Below are 12053 nucleotides of genomic sequence, written 5' to 3'. Positions count from 1 at the left end.
TAACTGGTCCACCTGGTTACCGGGACAACGGCAACAGAGCCTGACATCTAACTGGTCCACCTGGTTACCGGGACAACGGCAACAGAGCCTGACATCTAAGTGGTCCAGCTGCAGGCAGAGAGCAATGATTAAGAATAGTCTTGTATTTACAGAGAAGTTTCCTTTAATACTTTACGAAACTAAAATAAGCACTTTAAGACACAGGTGAAGAAATCTGCGTTTTTGGAATCTCCGGATGACATCAGGTTGCAGGCGCTCCGTTTGTCTCCTGCAGGAACAGCCTGAGGAGGAGGAGGAGGAGGAGGAGGAGGAGGAGGAGGAGGAGGAGGAGGAGGAGGAGGAGGAGGAGGAGGAGGAGGAGGAGGAGGAGGAGGAGGAGGAGGAGGAGGAGGAGGAGGAGGAGGAGGAGGAGGAGGAGGATCCAACACGCGAGCCTTTAAGCTCTCCGTGGGTCCTCAGGTGTTGACCCGTGATCACATGACACCTGAAACATACGAGCAGCCCACACTGTCTTCAGTAGAGCGCTGTGAGTGAGGGTTAGGTTAAGCCTAACCCTTTGGTCCATAAGGTTAGGCTTAACTTAACCCTTTGGTCCATAGGGTTAGGCTTAACTTAACCCTTTGGACCATAGGGTTAGGCTTAACTTAACCCTTTGGTCCATAGGGTTAGGCTTAACTTAACCCTTTGGTCCATAGGGTTAGGCTTAACTTAACCCTTTGGACCATAGGGTTAGGCTTAACTTAACCCTTTGGTCCATAGGGTTAGGCTTAACTTAACCCTTTGGACCAAAGGTCCTTGATGCCGTTTCTGTCCACAGAAGCTTGGTGATCGGCTCCTGGTTGCACCAGACATGTTCTCATTCACCCCCCCCCCCCCCCCAGGCGCTGGAAGGAGCTCCATCAGACCAGCTCATGCAGCAGAGCCAGAGGCCTCAGTACTACGCTCAACAGCCCTGGGTACCTCCAGCCTCTCATCCTCTTGGCTTCCTTCCTCTCCTCCTGTCTTTACCTCTGAGGGCCTTCTTCTTCCTCCAGCTCATAGACAGGAGCCATCGGTCTGCTCACCATGACTCATCGGTCTGCTCACCATGAGTCATCGTGTCTGCTCACCATGACTCATGGCGACTTGCTCAGGAGACAAAACGCCATTTTGGGAGGATCAAAGTGTCAGATGTCCTCATTCACACGATGTCCCGCTGTGCTTTGTCCAGCTTTGACCTCCTTTGACCTTCAGTGTAGTTGTCATCTCATCCTCACAGTGCTGTGTCATCATCCTGACCATGATCACCATCTTTTCATCTCATGTCTGTGCCCCCTCCCTGACTGTTACTCTGACCACACCCTCTCCACAGGCTGCATATCTGACCTCTGACCCCTTGTCTCCTAGGCAACCGACAGGTCGATGGGACTGAACGGCCTGGACATGGCGGGGCTGAGGCCGTTTGACCTTGTCATCCCGTTCACCATCCAGAAGGGAGAGATCACAGGTAGGTCTGTGGTCATGTGGTCTGTAGTCATGTGGTATGTGGTCATGTGGTCTGTAGTCATGTGGTCTGTAGTCATGTGGTCTGTAGTCATGTGGTCATGTGGTCTGTAGTCATGTGGTATGTGGTCTGTAGTCATGTGGTCTGTGGTCTGTAGTCATGTGGTCATGTGTTCTGTAGCCATGTAGTCTGTGGTCTGTAGCCATGTGGTCTGTAGCCATGTTGTCTGTAGTCATGTGGTCTGTAGTCATGTGGTCTGTAGCCATGTGGTCTGTAGTCATGTGGTCTGTAGCCATGTGGTCTGTAGCCATGTGGTCTGTAGCCATGTGGTCTGTAGTCATGTGGTCTGTGGTCATGTGGTCTGTAGCCATGTGGTATGTGGTCTGTAGCCATGTGGTCTGTAGTCATGTGGTCTATAGCCATGTGGTCTGTAGTCATGTGGTTTGTAGTCATGTGGTCTGTAGTCATGTGGTCTGTAGTCATGTGGTATGTGGTCTGTAGTCATGTGGTCTGTAGACATGTGGTCTGTGGCCATGTGGTCTGTAGCCATGTGGTCTGTAGTTATGTGGTCTGTAGCCATGTGGTCTGTAGTCATGTGGTCTGTAGCCATGTGGTCTGTAGTCATGTGGTCTGTAGCCATGTGGTCTGTAGTCATGTGGTCCTGTGGTCATGTGGTCTGTAGCCATGTGGTCTGTAGCCATGTGGTCTGTGGTCATGTGTTCTGTAGCCATGTGGTCTGTAGTCATGTGGTCTGTGGTCATGTGTTCTGTAGCCCTGTGGTCTGTAGCCATGTGGTCTGTGATCATGTGGTCTGGTCATGTGGTCATGTGGTCTGTAGCCCTGTGGTCTGTAGCCATGTGGTCTGTGATCATGTGGTCATGTCATGTGGTCATGTGGTCTGTAGCCATGTGGTCTGTAGTCATGTGGTCTGTAGCCATGTGGTCTGTAGCCATGTGGTCTGTAGTCATGTGTTCTGTAGCCGTCTGGTCTGTAGTCATGTAGTCATGTGGTCTGTGATCATGTGGTCATGTCATGTGGTCATGTGGTCTGTAGTCATGTGGTCTGTAGCCATGTGGTCTGTAGCCATGTGGTCTGTAGCCATGTGGTCTCTAGCCATGTGGTCTGTAGTCATGTGGTCTGTAGTCATGTGATATGTAGTCATGTGGTCTGTAGCCATGTGGTCTGTGGTCATGTGGTCTGTAGCCATGTGGTCTGTAGCCATGTGGTCATGTGGTCTGTAGCCATGTGGTCTGTAGTCATGTGGTCATGTGGTCTGTAGCCATGTGGTCTGTAGCCATGTGGTCTGTAGTCATGTGGTCTGTAGCCATGTGGTCTGTAGCCATGTGGTCTGTAGCCATGTTGTCTGTAGTCATGTGGTCTGTGGTCATGTTGTCTGTAGTCATGTGGTCTGTGGTCTGTAGTCATGTGGTCTGTGGTCATGTGGTCTCACTGTCTGTCCCCTGAAGGTGAGGTCCGGATGCCGTCGGGCTCGGTGGCCCAGCCCGACATCACAGACAACAAGGACGGCACGGTGACGGTGAAGTTCTCGCCCACTGAGGCCGGTCTGCACGAGATGGACATCAAATACGACGGCATCCACATCCCCGGTACCGGCACCGAGCCACGGGTAGAACCGGGTCAGCACCGCGGGCGGGCCTCATGACTCTGTTTCTCCCACAGGAAGTCCCTTACAGTTCTACGTGGACTACATGAACAGTGGCAATGTGAGCGCCTACGGGCCCGGCCTCATCCACGGGACCGTCAACAAGCCGGCCGTCTTCACCGTCAACACCAAGGACGCCGGTGAGGGTACGTACGCTCCACCGGGTTAGGGTTCTGAGGTCAAGATATGCATTGGACACAAGTCCACCAGCCTGGGGACCCACCAGCCTAGAGACCCACCAGCCTAGAGATCCACCAGCCTGGGGACCCACCAGCCTGGGGACCCACCAGCCTGGGGACCCACCAGCCTAGAGACCCACCAGCCTGGGGACCCACCAGCCTGGGGACCCACCAGCCTAGAGACCCACCAGCCTGGGGACCCACCAGCCTGGGGACCCACCAGCCTAGAGACCCACCAGCCTGGGGACCCACCAGCCTAGAGACCCACCAGCCTAGAGACCCACCAGCCTAGAGACCCACCAGCCTGGGGACCCACCAGCCTGGGGACCCACCAGCCTAGAGACCCACCAGCCTAGAGATCCACCAGCCTGGGGACCCACCGGCCTGGATGAGAATGTAGAAACAATGTGTGTGTGTCACTAAACTGCCTTGGGCTCCTCCTGAAGGGGGTCTGTCTCTGGCCATCGAGGGTCCGTCCAAGGCCGACATCAGCTGCGTGGACAACCAGGACGGGACCTGCACCGTGTCCTACCTGCCCGTCCTGCCCGGAGACTACAGCATCCTGGTGAAGTACAACGAGCAGCACATCCCGGGCAGCCCCTTCTCCGCCCGCATCACTGGTAAGATCAACTGGTTCTGACCCTTGAGTATGGACCGGACCACGTCCAGGACCACGTCCAGGACCCATGTCCTCTCTGTCCTCAGGGGATGACTCCATGAGGATGTCCCATCTGAAGGTCGGCTCGGCCGCAGACGTCCCTCTGGACATCGGGGACTTTGACCTCAGCCAGCTGACCTCGTCCCTGACCTCGCCCTCGGGCCGCGAGGAGCCCTGCCTGCTGAAGATGCTGCGCAACGGACACGTCGGTGAGGGGGGCTCACTACTCTTCATCCTTGTGTCAACCCTCCTCTTCATCCTTGTGTCAACCCTCCTCTTCATCGTTGTCTCAACCTTCCTCTTCATCCTTGTCTCAACCCTCCTCTTCATCCTTGTGTCAACCCTCCTCTTCATCCTTGTCTCAACACTCCTCTTCATCCTTGTGTCAACCCTCTTCATCCTTGTGTCAACCCTCCTCTTCATCTTTGTCTCAACCCTCCTCTTCATCGTTGTCTCAACCCTCCTCTTCATCCTTGTCTCAACCCTCCTCTTCATCCTTGTCTCAACCGTCCTCTTCATCCTTGTCAACCCTCCTCTTCATCCTTGTGTCAACCCTCCTCTTCATCCTTGTGTCAACCCTCTTCATCCTTGTCTCAACCCTGCTCTTCATCCTTGTGTCAACCCTCCTCTTCATCCTTGTGTCAACCCTCCTCTTCATCCTTGTGTCAACCCTCCTCTTCATCCTTGTGTCAACCCTCCTCTTCATCCTTGTCTCAACCCTCCTCTTCATCCTTGTGTCAACCCTCCTCTTCATCCTTGTGTCAACCCTCCTCTTCATCCTTGTGTCAACCCTCCTCTTCATCCTTGTGTCAACCCTCCTCTTCATCCTTGTCTCAACCCTCCTCTTCATCCTTGTCTCAACCCTCCTCTTCATCCTTGTGTCAACCCTCCTCTTCATCCTTGTGTCAACCCTCCTCTTCATCCTTGTGTCAACCCTCCTCTTCATCCTTGTGTCAACCCTCCTCTTCATCCTTGTCTCAACCCTCCTCTTCATCCTTGTGTCAACCCTCCTCTTCATCCTTGTGTCAACCCTCCTCTTCATCCTTGTCTCAACCCTCTTCATCCTTGTCTCAACCTCCTCTTCATCCTTGTGTCAACCTCCTCTTCATCCTTGTCTCAACCCTCCTCTTCATCCTTGTGTCAACCTCCTCTTCATCCTTGTCTCAACCCTCCTCTTCATCCTTGTGTCAACCCTCCTCTTCATCCTTGTCTCAACCCTCCTCTTCATCCTTGTCTCAACCCTCCTCTTCATCCTTGTCTCAACCCTCTTCATCCTTGTCTCAACCCTCCTCTTCATCCTTGTGTCAACCCTCCTCTTCATCCTTGTCTCAACCCTCCTCTTCATCCTTGTGTCAACCCTCCTCTTCATCCTTGTCTCAACCCTCCTCTTCATCCTTGTGTCAACCCTCCTCTTCATCCTTGTGTCAACCCTCCTCTTCATCCTTGTGTCAACCCTCCTCTTCATCCTTGTGTCAACCCTCCTCTTCATCCTTGTCTCAACCCTCTTCATCCTTGTCTCAACCCTCCTCTTCATCCTTGTGTCAACCCTCCTCTTCATCCTTGTCTCAACCCTCCTCTTCATCCTTGTGTCAACCCTCCTCTTCATCCTTGTCTCAACCCTCCTCTTCATCCTTGTGTCAACCCTCCTCTTCATCCTTGTCTCAACCCTCCTCTTCATCCTTGTCTCAACCCTCCTCTTCATCCTTGTGTCAACCCTCCTCTTCATCCTTGTCTCAACCCTCCTCTTCATCCTTGTGTCAACCCTCCTCTTCATCGTTGTCTCAACCCTCCTCTTCATCCTTGTGTCAACCCTCCTCTTCATCGTTGTGTCAACCCTCCTCTTCATCCTTGTCTCAACCCTCCTCTTCATCCTTGTCTCAACCCTCCTCTTCATCCTTGTGTTACAGGCATCTCGTTTGTCCCGAAGGAGATCGGCGAGCACTTTGTGAACATCAAGAAGAACGGCCGTCATATCCCCAGCAGCCCCATCTCTGTCCTGATCAACCAATCGGAGCTCGGCGACGCGGGCCGTGTGCGTGTGAGCGGGCCGGGCCTGGACGAGGCTCGGACCTTCGAACCGGCCGAGTTCATCATCGACACTCGTGAAGCCGGTACAGCTGGACCTCGAGATGAAGACTCGTCCGTCGGCGTCCACGTTTCATATTAATTGTCTCTGTCTCGTCCACTCAGGATATGGCGGCCTGAGTCTGTCCATCGAGGGCCCGAGCAAAGTGGACATCAACACTGAGGACCAGGAGGACGGCACCTGTAAGGTCACCTACTCCCCCACCGAGCCGGGACATTACATCATCAACATCAAGTTTGCTGACCAACATGTGCCAGGTGCGTAAGACAGGGATGATGCAACATGTCCTTATGTCATCACAATGTGTCCTTGTGTCATCACAATGTGTCCACATGTCATCACAATGTGTCCTTATGTCATCACAATGTGTCCTTGTGTCATCACAATGTGTCCTTATGTCATCACAATGTGTCCACATGTCATCACAATGTGTCCACATGTCATCACAATGTGTCCTTGTGTCATCACAATGTGTCCTTGTGTCATCACAATGTGTCCTTATGTCATCACAATGTGTCCTTATGTCATCACAATGTGTCCACATGTCATCACAATGTGTCCACATGTCATCACAATGTGTCCTTGTGTCATCACAATGTGTCCACATGTCATCACAATGTGTCCACATGTCATCACAATGTATCCACATGTCATCACAATGTGTCCTTATGTCATCACAATGTGTCCACATGTCATCACAATGTGTCCTTATGTCATCACAATGTGTCCTTATGTCATCACAATGTGTCCACATGTCATCACAATGTGTCCTTATGTCATCACAATGTGTCCACATGTCATCACAATGTGTCCTTGTGTCATCACAATGTGTCCTTATGTCATCACAATGTGTCCTTATGTCATCACAATGTGTCCTTGTGTCATCACAATGTGTCCTTATGTCATCACAATGTGTCCACATGTCATCACAATGTGTCCACATGTCATCACAATGTGTCCACATGTCATCACAATGTGTCCACATGTCATCACAATGTGTCCTTGTGTCATCACAATGTGTCCTTATGTCATCACAATGTGTCCTTATGTCATCACAATGTGTCCACATGTCATCACAATGTGTCCACATGTCATCACAATGTGTCCTTGTGTCATCACAATGTGTCCTTGTGTCATCACAATGTGTCCTTATGTCATCACAATGTGTCCACATGTCATCACAATGTGTCCTTATGTCATCACAATGTGTCCACATGTCATCACAATGTGTCCTTATGTCATCACAATGTGTCCACATGTCATCACAATGTGTCCACATGTCATCACAATGTGTCCTTATGTCATCACAATGTGTCCATATGTCATCACAATGTGTCCATATGTCATCACAATGTGTCCATGTCATCACAATGTGTCCTTGTGTCATCACAATGTGTCCACATGTCATCACAATGTGTCCACATGTCATCACAATGTGTCCTTATGTCATCACAATGTGTCCTTATGTCATCACAATGTGTCCATGTCATCACAATGTGTCCACATGTCATCACAATGTGTCCACATGTCATCACAATGTGTCCACATGTCATCACAATGTGTCCACATGTCATCACAATGTGTCCTTGTGTCATCACAATGTGTCCACATGTCATCACAATGTGTCCACATGTCATCACAATGTGTCCACATGTCATCACAATGTGTCCTTATGTCATCACAATGTGTCCATATGTCATCACAATGTGTCCATATGTCATCACAATGTGTCCATGTCATCACAATGTGTCCTTGTGTCATCACAATGTGTCCATATGTCATCACAATGTGTCCACATGTCATCACAATGTGTCCTTATGTCATCACAATGTGTCCTTATGTCATCACAATGTGTCCATGTCATCACAATGTGTCCACATGTCATCACAATGTGTCCACATGTCATCACAATGTGTCCACATGTCATCACAATGTGTCCACATGTCATCACAATGTGTCCTTGTGTCATCACAATGTGTCCACGTGTCATCACAATGTGTCCTTATGTCATCACAATGTGTCCTTATGTCATCACAATGTGTCCTTATGTCATCACAATGTGTCCACATGTCATCACAATGTGTCCTTATGTCATCACAATGTGTCCATATGTCATCACAATGTGTCCACATGTCATCACAATGTGTCCTTATGTCATCACAATGTGTCCTTATGTCATCACAATGTGTCCTTATGTCATCACAATGTGTCCTTATGTCATCACAATGTGTCCATGTCATCACAATGTGTCCTTATGTCATCACAATGTGTCCTTGTGTCATCACAATGTGTCCTTGTGTCATCACAATGTGTCCACGTGTCATCACAATGTGTCCACATGTCATCACAATGTGTCCTTGTGTCATCACAATGTGTCCTTGTGTCATCACAATGTGTCCATGTCATCACAATGTGTCCTTATGTCATCACAATGTGTCCACATGTCATCACAATGTGTCCTTATGTCATCACAATGTGTCCTTATGTCATCACAATGTGTCCACCTGTCATCACAATGTGTCCTTGTGTCATCACAATGTTTCCTTGTGTCATCACAATGTGTCCTTGTGTCATCACAATGTGTCCTTATGTCATCACAATGTGTCCTTATGTCATTACAATGTGTCCACATGTCATCACAATGTGTCCTTATGTCATCACAATGTGTCCACGTGTCATCACAATGTGTCCTTGTGTCATCACAATGTGTCCTTGTGTCATCACAATGTGTCCTTATGTCATTACAATGTGTCCACGTGTCATCACAATGTGTCCTTGTGTCATCACAATGTGTCCTTATGTCATCACAATGTGTCCTTATGTCATCACAATGTGTCCTTATGTCATCACAATGTGTCCATGTCATCACAATGTGTCCTTGTCATCACAATGTGTCCATGTCATCACAATGTGTCCTTATGTCATCACAATGTGTCCTTATGTCATCACAATGTGTCCATGTCATCACAATGTGTCCTTGTGTCATCACAATGTGTCCATGTCATCACAATGTGTCCTTATGTCATCACAATGTGTCCTTGTGTGTGTGTAGGGAGTGCGTTCACAGTGAAGGTCATCGGAGAGGGCAGGATGAAGGAGAGCATCACGAGGAAGAGGAGGGCGGCGTCTGTGGCCAACGTGGGCAGCCAGTGTGACCTCAGCCTGAAGATCCCAGGTACTTCATGACTGATGCTCTTTCCAAGATGGCGCTGTGCCAACGGCTGCTTGTTCCAGTAGTGGCGTTTTGCTTTTATTTTATTGTCTTTTTTTTGCACTTTTCCTCTCTTTTTCTTTTTCTTTTCTTTCACGTTTGTCTTAGTTACGGTCGGACACTGGACCATAACTACTTTTTTCGATAATTCTACTGTGGCTTTTGTTCACTTTGTCGTGAGTATCGGTGAGCCGCAGCAAAACAATGACGGGGACCGTCGTCTACTCGCGTGCTCAGCTGATCGCTGTGCAGGCCGAAGCTTCTGCCTGGAGACAGACCTGTGATCCCGCTGGAGCTACGGAGAAGGGCTCGCGGCTGCAGAGCGGGTGTCAAGCGGAGGGCTAAAACGAGGAGATACAAACCCTCGGTACCGACGATCATAACGGGGAACGTGAGGTCTTTGGCGAATAAGACGGATGAGCACGGCGCTGGTAATGTCTGAGAGGATCTTCCGTGAGAGCAGTCTCTTGTGCTTCACTGAGGCGTGGCTACGCGGACTATCCGGATCACAGCGTCTTTGCCCGGCTTCAGGACTGTTCGGGCTGACAGAGACGCTACACAGGCGGTAAGAAGAGGCGGGATCGCTGTTTATGTGAATGAACGGTGGTGCCACCCGGACCATGTGTGCGTGAAGGAGTGCTTCTGTAGCCCGAACATTGAACTGTTGGCCGTGGGGATGCGCCCGTACTATTTGCCGAGAGAGTTCACGTCCGCCATTTTGGTTGTCGTGTACGTGCCGCCATCAGCTGACGCTGAGGAAGCTGTGGACACCATCCACTCCACTGTGTCTGCTCTGCTGAATCATCAGCCTGGAGCATTCATGGCTATCACTGGTGACTTTAACCACACCACATTGGATAAAGCTCTGCCAACCTTCCATCAATACATTGACTGCCCAACTAGGAACAATAAAACTCTGGACTTGCTGTATGCTAATACTAAGGATGCATACAGCGCCACTGCCCTTCCCCCCCTCGGCAGGTCTGATCATGACCTGGTCCGGCTGACACCCAGGTCTGTTCCTCTGGTGAAGAGGCTGTGACCACCAGGACTGTGAGGAGGTGGTCTCTGGAGGCTAACGACGCTCTACAGGACTGCTTTGAGTCAACGGACTGGGATGTGCTGTGTGGACCGCAGGAGGACATCAACAGTATGACCGACTGCATCACGGAATACATCAAGTTCTGTGAACACACCACCATCCCATCACGGACTGTGCGCTGCTTCCCAACAACAAGCCCTGGATCACCAGGGACCTGAAGGCGCTTCTTAACATGAAGAAAGCTGCTTTCAGGTCTGGAGACAGGATGAGCTGAGGAAAGCCCAGCGCAACCTAAAGGTGAAGCTCAGGGAGGCAAGGACTCCTACAGGAGGAAGCTGGAGGCCAAACTCCAGCTGAACAACACAAGGGAGGTGTGGTCTGGGATGAAGCAGATAACTGGCTTCAAGGTGGGAGGAGACAGCCAGGGGCTCCTGGAGAGGGCCAACGAGCTGAACTGTTTTTCAATAGGTTCAGTTCACAGCCTCCCCGTCTCCTCCACATCACACCTCCCAAACACCTCCTCCCCTCTGTCCCCCTGCTGAGCTGCACATCCACCGAGCCCTCAATAACAATGGGCTCCTCCACCTCCCCTCTCTCTGTGACGACTGACCAGGTGAGAAGACAGCTGGAGAAACTACACCAGCGCAGAGCTGAAGGTCCTGATGGCATCAGCCCCAGGGTCCTAAAGACCTCGCCACCCAGCTGTCTGGTGTCCTGCAGCGCCTCTTCAACCTCAGCCTGAGGCTGGGGAGGTCCCGTGCTGTGGAAGGCGTCGTGCCTGGTCCCTGTCCCAAAGAAGTCAACACCATCTGGCCTCAACGACTACCGACCGGTCGCCTCACCTCCCATGTGATGAAGGTGCTGGAGAGGCTGGTCTTGGCCCACCTCCGGCCGCAGGTGAAATCGTCGTTGGACCCTCTGCAATTTGCTTACCAGCCTCATGTGGGAGTGGACGACGCCATCATCTACCTGCTGCAGCGAGCTCAGTCGCACCTGGATGGAACCGGTGTCTCTGTGAGAGTCACTTTCTTTGACTTCTCCAGTGCATTTAACACCATCCAGCCACTGCTGCTGGTGAGAAGCTGCGGTGGCGGTGTGGACGCGTCCACCATCTCCTGGATCACTGACTACCTCACAGGCAGACCACAGTTTGTCAGAATGGGCGTGTGCTGTCTGGAACGGTGGTCAGTGATGTTGAAACCCACAGGAACTGTTCTGTCTCCTTCCTCTTCACCCTGTACACCAGTGACTTCCAGTACAACACGGAGTCATGCCATCTGCAGAAGTACTCTGATGATTCTGCAGTGGTCGGGTGTATTAGGGATGGACGGGAGGAGGAGTACAGGGCAGTGGTGAGTGACTTTGTAAAGTGGGCGATGAGAACCACCTGCGGCTGAACGTGGCCAAGACCAGAGAGATGGTGGTGGACTTCAGGAGGAAGGCGACAGCTCCTACACCTCTGAGTGTCCTGGGAGTGGGCGTGGACATGGTGGAGGAGTACAAGTACCTGGGCGTCTCCATCGACAGCCGACTGAACTGGAAGGCCAACATCAACGCTGTGTACAAGAAGAGGATGAGTCGTCTCTTTTCCTGAAAGCTTGATCCTTCAACGTGTGCAGCAAGATGCTGGAGTTATTCTACCAGTCGGTTGTCGCCAGTGTGCTGCACTTTGCCATTGTCTGCTGGGGGAGCAGCATCGGAGCCGGTGACACCAGCCGTCTTAACAAACTG

At 51.1% G+C, this 12053-nt stretch overlaps 2 protein-coding genes across 6 annotated transcripts in view; one reads left to right on the top strand and one right to left on the bottom strand.

The window, feature by feature from the left end:
• LOC130199299 (plasma membrane calcium-transporting ATPase 3-like) overlaps positions 1 to 12053 on the bottom strand; it is a 218478-nt gene that overhangs the window by 53887 nt on the left and 152538 nt on the right. The window lies entirely within an intron of this gene.
• Positions 1 to 12053, top strand: part of flna (filamin A, alpha (actin binding protein 280)) — a 66192-nt gene that overhangs the window by 48216 nt on the left and 5923 nt on the right. For 3 of the 4 annotated variants that reach the window (XM_056422662.1, XM_056422660.1, XM_056422661.1), the window contains 9 exons: positions 882 to 956; positions 1387 to 1486; positions 2950 to 3090; positions 3164 to 3292; positions 3772 to 3945; positions 4031 to 4192; positions 5891 to 6094; positions 6174 to 6326; positions 9122 to 9244. In XM_056422662.1, coding sequence (XP_056278637.1) covers positions 882 to 956; positions 1387 to 1486; positions 2950 to 3090; positions 3164 to 3292; positions 3772 to 3945; positions 4031 to 4192; positions 5891 to 6094; positions 6174 to 6326; positions 9122 to 9244 — 1261 coding nt within the window. The remainder of the gene's footprint in view (positions 1 to 881; positions 957 to 1386; positions 1487 to 2949; positions 3091 to 3163; positions 3293 to 3771; positions 3946 to 4030; positions 4193 to 5890; positions 6095 to 6173; positions 6327 to 9121; positions 9245 to 12053) is intronic. The other variant, XM_056422663.1, reaches the window with a different exon arrangement.

This window comes from Pseudoliparis swirei, chromosome 9 (genome assembly GCF_029220125.1).
Source record: "Pseudoliparis swirei isolate HS2019 ecotype Mariana Trench chromosome 9, NWPU_hadal_v1, whole genome shotgun sequence".
NCBI lineage: Eukaryota > Metazoa > Chordata > Actinopteri > Perciformes > Liparidae > Pseudoliparis > Pseudoliparis swirei.
This window is presented reverse-complemented; position numbering and strand designations above follow the sequence as displayed.